The sequence below is a fragment of the Microtus ochrogaster genome, unplaced genomic scaffold (genome assembly GCF_000317375.1).
Source record: "Microtus ochrogaster isolate Prairie Vole_2 unplaced genomic scaffold, MicOch1.0 UNK248, whole genome shotgun sequence".
In the NCBI taxonomy this organism is placed as follows: Eukaryota; Metazoa; Chordata; class Mammalia; order Rodentia; family Cricetidae; genus Microtus; species Microtus ochrogaster.
The window spans coordinates 73227-82251 of NW_004949346.1; the positions used below are offsets into that span (position 1 = coordinate 73227).

General features: G+C 37.9%; 1 protein-coding gene across 1 annotated transcript in view; it reads right to left on the minus strand.

Moving 5' to 3' along the window:
- Window positions 1-7220, minus strand: part of LOC101995356 (vomeronasal type-2 receptor 116-like) — a gene marked incomplete at its 5' end in the record, with an annotated part of 29611 nt that extends 22391 nt beyond the window's left edge. Inside the window, one exon of the mRNA XM_005372187.1 lies at window positions 6991-7220. Within this exon, the coding sequence (XP_005372244.1) occupies window positions 6991-7220 (230 nt within the window). The remainder of the gene's footprint in view (window positions 1-6990) is intronic.
- Between the last annotated feature and the right edge of the window lie 1805 nt (window positions 7221-9025).

Genomic DNA, 9025 nt, shown 5'->3' on the forward strand with positions numbered 1-9025 from the left:
GAGATCCTGTACCATACCTCGCAGTGCTGGAGTTGTAGGTGCACAAGAATTTGCACGGATTCTAGTGATCTGAACCTAGGTAGCCATCTTGCTTGTTGTTAGCCATAGAGCCAGTTCCCCAAGCTGCTTGAAGTGTATCTTCACTTGCACCCTGCCATTAACATGAAACCACACTGCCATCTGTTGCACACATCATGGTTACTTTACTTCTTTCTACTCAAATGCTTAGGTAGCTTTCTTGTTCCATATATAATTTGTTATTTCTCATTCTGGCCTTTTTATTTAGTTTAACCTTAATATGTTCATAATCTTAATGTTCTAGATCTCTTTTACCTTTTTTATTAGACTTTAAGTAGCCATATTTACTTCTGATATATCAATAGAATATGGCATGGGAAGTCCTTCTGTATATGTGTTGCTTTTATTGGTTAATTAATAAAGAAGATTCTTTCAGCCAATGGCTTAGCAGAATAGAGCTAGGCAGGAAAACTAAACTGAATGCAGGAGAAAGAAGATACAATCAAAGAGAAGCCATGGAGCTGCCAGAAGAGAAAGATGTGAGCCACTAGCCTGAACCTTGCCAGTAGGCCAAGAACTTAATGGTATAATATAAAATAAAGGGGTTAATTTAAGATAAAAGAGTTAGCCAGAAATATGCTTTAGCTATTGACCAAATAGTATTGCAAATAACAAAGCTTCTGAGCGATTATTTCATGGTCCAGGCAGCCAGGAATAACAAGCAGTCTTCCCCACCAGGAATACTTTTGATTGTTTCTTTTAATATTGAATTACTATGATTAAATCATTTTCCCTTTCCTTTCTTCCCTCAAATTCTCCTGTGTACTCCTCATTGATCTATCAGTTCATGGCTTCTCATTTCTTCAAATGTTTTCACATGACTGAAGACAATTGATATTCAAAGTGTAACTCACTAGAAATAATACTTAATAGAGAAAATCACACCTTGCAAAGCCTTCAGAATATCTGTTGCTTCTACCTGTAATTTTAAATATGTTAATGGCATTCTCTCCCTAATAGCTGTGGGAAATCTTTCACTGCCTGTATCTAGTGTGGGTATCTTATGAATAGAATTCCTGATAGAATGAGCATTTTTATATGTGGATTGTCAAGAAGGTGGCTCTTCCTTATCTGAATTGTTAGCCTGTACAGAGTTTTGATGAATAAAATAAATACAAAGAGATGTTTCCCAATCAGGGGTTAGAGGTTCCTATTAAGAATTGGAGCACAACTTAAGAAAACAGCTGTAATTCCACAGCTGCAAAGATAACCATATACTATCAACTGACATAAAACTTTAAAGTAGCTTAAGATTATGCTGTGCATACTGCTAATGGAGTCTATGGGTTTTTTTTTTCAGAAAAATGCAATCTTATTTACAAGAATATGTAGCCAGCTGTCTGACTTGTTGAGCCAAGGTAAACAGTGCAAATTAATTTAATCACGATGCCAGGGACAGTAATAAAATCTTTGCATGAATTCTTACCCTCAGTTTTATTGGACTTTGTTCAAGATTCACTATGGGAGAAAGATACCCTAGATAGCCAGAGCTACAAAAAAAAAAACAACAAAAAACAAATAAACAACTTCATAGCCTCAAGAAAGTGTTAAAAGTTTCCCTTTCTATGGTCAAGGGTTACTTGCAGGAGAAAAAAATATTTTTTAAGTTTTAAAAGGCCTTTTAATGTTACTGTATAGTATATTCATCCTTCATATTGCTTCTTAAAGATATTTACAATCAACTATGGCATTGCTTTGACTATGTTTGCTTGTTTGTTTGATGTCTACTTAATACAAGCTAGAGTAATTTGGAGAAAAGGAACATTATTTGAGAAAATATCACCTCTAGATTAGCCTGTAAGTAAAACTGTTGGGCACTTTCTTAATCGATGATTGATGTGGATGATCCAGCCTATGTGTGGCTGATGCTGGGCTGCTGGTCTAAGTGCAGTAAGAAACAGGTTGAATGGTGGATAGGAAAGAAGCCAAGTGAGCATAGTTACCCCCATGCCCTCACTTTAACATCCTGCCTCAGCTTTCTTCTGAAGTAGGGTATGACCTGAGAACTGTAAGCAGAGGGAAACCTTTTCCTTTCCATGTTTCTTTTGGTCATTGTGCTCAGCACATCAACGAGAGCATCTTTATTCATTTATACCCTGGTCAAGGGTTACATTCAGTACAGAAAAATATATTTTTACATTTAAAGTGCTTTTTAATGTCACCGTGCTTTGGAGAGTGCCTTAGTGAGCTCCTCTGTGCTTAGGCCTCTGCCCCCTACCTTGCAGCTCTGAGTTGGGGAGGGCTTCTCAGCCTTGCCTCTGAGCATGTGCCTCAGCACTCACTCTCTGATCACAGTTGCTCTTTGGAAATGAACAGTCTCCAGGCTAAGAAATGTGGCTTTTACAACCACGAACCCCAATTTTTAAAAGTGTTTATACAATTATAAATATAGGAGATTGCACACAACTCCTTTATTTCTTCCAGTCTCCTTGGTGGTTTAGTTGTATAAGACTACCTATATAGATAAGAGAAAGACTCCTCTTCTGCAGCTGTGAGTTAGGGAATTGACTGAGAGAAAGTGCTCTTTTCTTAATCTTTAACATGTCTTATACATTTATTACACCTGTTTCTTATCATTTATTCAGAAATGGTATGTGACCCTCGGTTACAATGCCTGAAACATTTTCTGGGTCTTTATAAGCTATGAAGAAAAAAGAAAGCAGGGAAGAATTCAACATGAGAGAATAAGAGTAAAATCAGGAAAGTGTCTGTCCACTTTTTTCCCTTAGCCCTCAAATAGAAAAAGTCTACTTTCATCACACTGTAGAGTTTTCCCCGAACCCTGCCTACAGCCCAGGAGTTGGATCTTCCTAGGATGTGATAATATATATTTATATAATGTATATTCTCTAAATGCAAATATATGCTTAAATTCATAAAAATATGCTTTTCAATCAGTATATTTCCTGTATATATGTTTTATGACAAGGTCAACAATAAATACACTAACATGGGTAGAGACAAGCCCACTATGCCTCAGCATTATACAAAGAAAGTGAGGTAAATAAGGCCTCAGTCCCGAGGTGCCCTTGGGTTGTGGGTTGACTCTCAATAGATCGCAGTGAGAGAACTGCTCTGCTACATATGAAGCCCTGACCCAGAAGCAGGTGGTCTATGAGCGGTTTAGCACAGGTTCCACATGAACATGCCTTTGAGCATTTGACATGACAGGCAAGAGGGCGGCCCCCTTTCCTACCACAACCCGCTTCCTGGAATGAGTGGCTCTCCACAATTAAAAGAAACAAAGATTAGATATCATTATTGTTGAGTGTGGAGATATTTGCTCCTAAAATTATGCATAATTGAAAAATATTAAATATTCACTGGAATGGTCAGTCAAGTAAGCAATGTCAGGAGAAACATATTTTTAATTTAGGGTGAATTTCACTTGAGTATGTATTATAGTTGATCATTGCTGCCTTTCACTCCTTACTTCATCACCCTCCCAACTTTAAGACCTCCTGTTTACAAAACTATGTCAAGTTAATGCTGTCTATATAGGAGCTGGTATAGGACTATCCACTGGATCATGGCCAGCCTGCCATGATATATCCAAAGCACAATGAGTCTAGCTCCTCCAGCATAACACAACCTTCTTCTTCCCTCAAGACTTAAGGAACATCATGAGAGAGGGGGTGGAAATTCAAACTAAAATGTTTAAAAAAATAAAAATGAAGACGTTTAAAATAGCAATAATATAAGATAATATGTAAAATTAAGATTTTACCAATTTATATTTTAAAGGACCAGATTCAGCTTGGGAAGAGTGATTAGCACAGTACCTTTTCCTTGAATAACACGTATTCACAGAGGAACCATGTAGAGCTGTGGCCTTACTAATCTACTATTAAAATCAAGCTTTTGGCAGCACTAATGACTTTTGTTTAAAAATATGTAATTAGGTGAAGAGTGATCAATGGTTCTTGGCCTCACAGATTTTCAGACAGTCTACACATTGTTGGCCCTGTGCCTCTTGGGCATGTGGTGGTATAGGGTGTCATGGCAATTGAAAAAGAAACTCAACTTCTTAACTCATGGCTGGGAATTGAAAGACAAAGGAGGAAAGGCAAAAGTTTCCCCACCTCCTTGTTGGTTGTGCTCTAGATGTTGTAAAATCACTCACTAGTTCTTACTCATTTCCTCCACCTTCTTGAACCAAAGCTGATCAACCAGCATTTTCTAGCTATACTTTGGGAGAAGGGTTCAAAATATAACACAAGAAATCCTTAAACTCAGAGAAGTATGGATGAATAAGTAGAAGTGTGTTGTTTTTTACTGAGAAACTCCTACATGACAGAGAGCTTGCAATGTTACCCTAAGGAAAGCTCCTTTGCTCAGTCACAGAGACTTTGAATGATTAACTCTCTGAGAGTTCAACTGTACTTAAAACCTAATTTGTTAAGTCAAACACTAAGAATCATCTTCAATAAGTGCAAAAATGTTTCTAAAATGTTTACACAAACTAATAAGCACAAACTAATAAGCATCCAGATAAATTGACATGACTGTAAGATCAATGCTCAAATGTAGTTGAAAGGATTCCAGAAGAGAAATGGGAGCAGGAAAGTAGTGACGGTAAGAGTGTTGTACTTGACAGAAAAGTTCTCAACACCAAAATTTGAATGTGTATGACAAGGTAATATGATCCTAGAACTATACATTCCATGTGAAAAGACAACTGAAGATAGCTTAAATCTGGACTAGGTCAAGCTTCCTTACCATGAATGTGAGCTGGGGAGGTGATTGAGAAGGCACTTGCTGGCTATACTTGTGCTGAGGAGCTGGTTTTATATTCCTAGGACATGGTATATCTGGATGATCTAAAGAGAAAATGGGACAGAGATATAGGAGAACTCCAGAAGGCTCTGATTCTACCAGTTCACATGCAGAGTAGTGAACAACAAGGAGTCTTTCTCTTAAACAAGGTGGAAAGTGAAGAATAGTACCCAAGATTCTCCTCTGAAGGCCACATAGACACATACACTCAGTTACCTGGACACACTCACACCCCCACACACACTCACACACCCTGACATTCACACAGATATGCATACATATGCATTCTGAAAAGCACATGATCACACATTCAGGCACTTCCATGCACTCAGATTCATACACAATCTCATGCACATATCTAAGAAACAATAGAATGAAACAATTGTCTGTGAAACTGAAGAATGAGATAGAGGCATAAAGAGCATATAGATATCTAATAGGACTTAATATCTGTTCAACTGTCGTGGAAACAGAGCCAACTTTCCAAAATTACTAAACCCATGGAATTTAGAAGAGAAGCTACAATCACCACTTTAATGAACCTCAAAGTCTTCAACTGATTATGTTCTTTCCAAGTTCAGCACATCACACTCACAAGTGTTTAAAACAAACAAACACAAAATCATTTTACAACTCTTGGAAAGTTGTGTGTGACCATGATTTAAAATAAAGATGAAGAGAGAAAATAAACAGCTATCTTGCAACAATGTATTCTTAATATAGTCTGTACATTATACAATCAACAAAATATTGAAGTCATAATCTGCAGTAGGTCATGGGCTCACTTCAAATCAGAAAAACTGTGGTAGACAAAAGATAAATGCAAAGTGGCCCACATGGTTCATAAGGCTCTTACTAAGGACATGTCAAGTGGTTAAAATAAGCATGAATTATATAATTTAAAACTGTAGATTTTTGTCATAGAATTTATTACTTAATATAATAAATTTTATGTAGTTTGACATTGTTACGCCTTATGTTTCACACAGTGCATCATTTTAATTCCTTGAGAATAGAAAATTGCTATTGGTTCATGCACAAAATTAGACAAACTGTCAATAACTTTTCACCTGGACTTTTATCTCAGCTTCAGATAAAGTAGGTTTGCCATTTGCCCTCTGTTCTGGAAAGCTGAATTATTACCAAATCCAACACAAACCACAAATGACAGCTGTATTTAGATACCAAAGGCATTCAGGTCAGAAAGCTTTAAATCAAGCTAAGATTTCTAGAGAGCTGAATCTGTCTAAGGACTGGCCGTGAGTAGAAAGGCATTGGAATCAACACAGCAGGTACCTCAGAGACTGTAGCATGCATATGTGACTGGCAGTGTTGCCGAAAGTGAAAACGAGCCCAGAAAGGGAAAATGAAAGAGAATGCACTAATATTTCCCAACACTTAGGTCTGTCTCTCTTCTTCAATGTGCCCAGAAGTCATGGGTAACACCTGACACATCAGCATATGACTGAGGTATAAACTGTGCTCCCATTGACATCTTTTGTGTTCAGTGGAGCAGAAGGATCTGTGGAGGTCTTTCTCATTCCTTTATCAGACAGTTCTTTGATTGCAGTAGTGACATTTTAGGCAAAGTGTTCTATTGGCATCTGTATCACAGAGAAACTGGACAGAATGTAGACATCACAGCAGTCTGACAATAGTCACTGGCCAGACAAGTGTAAAGCAGATACAGGGGCACAACTTGCAGAAATACTGGTCTACAAAACATTTGAAGTCACTAAACACAGTAGGTTGTCTCCCCAGGAATGTGTCATATATGGTTTCACTCGGTCTGTATAGATATTAGGAAGTACACAAAGGAAGCATCCCTGGACCCTATTTTGTAGAAGGAACAATATTTTATCAGATTTTAGTGCTGAATTACGCACATGCCTCCAGCTGTTTCTTAGTTACATCATTAGGCCGCTGCACAGTGGCTGAAAGAGGGACAGATGGGTTAGGCCTGGCTACAGAGTGATTTTGTGCTCAATCACCACCCAGAAAAATTGAAGTCAATAGATGAAAATGAAAACCTCTTACCACATTGTAAGGAGAGCAGAGTCAGGAAGAAAAAGATGAAATGGATTAAGGGTACATCTTGGAGAACAGGTCTGGGAAGAGAAGGCTGGAAACACTTACCATAGAGAAATGTGTGTGCTCTCTGATCCTTCAGAGTTTGGAGAGGTTTGATAGCCATAAAAGGGTAAGAAGGCACTGATCACCATGTCTCCATCCTGGTATACATTGTCTGTCCATGAGTACAAACACCTTGGTATACCAAAATTGCACTGGAGCATAAGAAGCTTCAGGGTCAAGAAGAAAGAAATCAAAGTCAGCATTGTCAATGTTTCTCTGATCACAAATGGAACCTGCAGTGGTGACAAATGCACACTCTCAGCAGGGAAATGTGTGATACTTCCTGTGGTTTATAAGTGTTGCAGACAGAGGAGGCCTCTCAACTACTTATTCTCTCCCATCAGATTGCTACAGTCCCCTGGAGAAATCTTCAACAGTGTCTACCCTCAGGCTTCACATCTGAGGACTTCTGTCCAAGTGACAAACACATGTCTGAGGATCTTACTCTCATGACATTTGTTTATTATGTCAGCCAAGTCTAAGAATAGCAAATCCACAGGGACAAACCCAAATGAAGTAGATTGGCTATATAACTTGTATTCATAATGTTATGGCACAAACACCATTTGATATGATGCAATTGGATTGTGTCTGGGTATTCCAAGATAGATTAGTAAAGAAATGCCCCACTCTGGAAGGGCTCCTCTGCATAAACAGAGCCCAGCGCCCACAGTGTCCAAGAGCATGAAGGTCAGCTCATATTTAGAGGATACAGTGAAGGCATTTAACATTTATTACAATGACCATTAGTATCTGTAAACATCTCACAGGTGCATATGCTCATCACCTGAAGGCAAAATAAACACACTCGTAAACTCATCCACATACACACATACACATTTAAAGTTTTATTTATATATATATATATATAACATTATATATTATATATGTGTGTGTGTGTTACAGTGTCATGCCTTTTCTGAGCATAACTGACTACTGTTGAATTGAGTCTGAAGTCCACACCACAGTAAAGATTATGTGCCTCAGACTTGTACCTGGTCAAAGCATTTTGGCTAAGGATGTCATATGTTAGAGTGGTGGATTTTATTACTGAGTTTTGATAAATAGATAATTTTATGTATAGGTTTATGTTAACTTGAATCAACTTACTTTTACTGTGAGGAAAAAAACTCAATTAAGGAAATAACTCCATAAGATTATATCGAAGGCAGGCATGTAAGGCATTTTATTAATTAATGATTAAAGAGGTAGTTGTTAGCTCATTGTGTTTGGTGTCATCACTGAGCCTCTGGATCTGGGCTCTATGAGAAAGAAGACTAAGAAAGTCATGAAGAGCAAGTCAGTGAGTAGAACCCCTTATGTCATCTGTACCAGCTCCTGGCTCCAGGTTCTGCCCTGTTTGAGTTCCTGTCCTTGTTTTCTTACTGGTGATGAGTGATATGGAAATATAAGCCAATTAAACCTATCTTCTATAACTTTATTTTTTGCTCATGGTATTCCATTCATCACAAGCAATAGAAACACCTAGACAAGTTTGTACCAGAAGTGGGGAATTGCTGAGACAGATCTGATTACATCATTTTGGAGGATTGTTGAAAGACTTTGGATCTTTGAGCTAGAAAAGATACAGAGTGTTGAGAGCTCAGCTAACAATTCTGTAGGAGTTTGGAAGATTAGAAAATGTTGAAAGGAGTACGAACAATGTAGGCTTTGCTTGTGCAGTTTCAGTGGGAGGCAAACACTACTGGGACTTTTGTGTGAAGAATCTTTAGTTATGTTTAGCTGGGGCTAAAGAGACAGCTTTGATTAACAAGGTACAAGAATTAATAAAATAAAATCTTTTCTTTGCTGGGATACTTTATGATGGCCAGATGGAGTAGGGAAATATGTGATGATTAAGAAGAGACCTGCATCCTTGAGGTAAAATATTCTGGAAATTGTTGGTGATTATCAGAACATAGCACCTGTATTGTTGTCATGGCCTAGGTTGTACCTTTGGTTGGCAGCCAAACTTGGCAAGGTAAGAGTTACCTTGGTGGTTTAATGTTTGTATGTTTTAAGGGTTAATGGAAAGGAA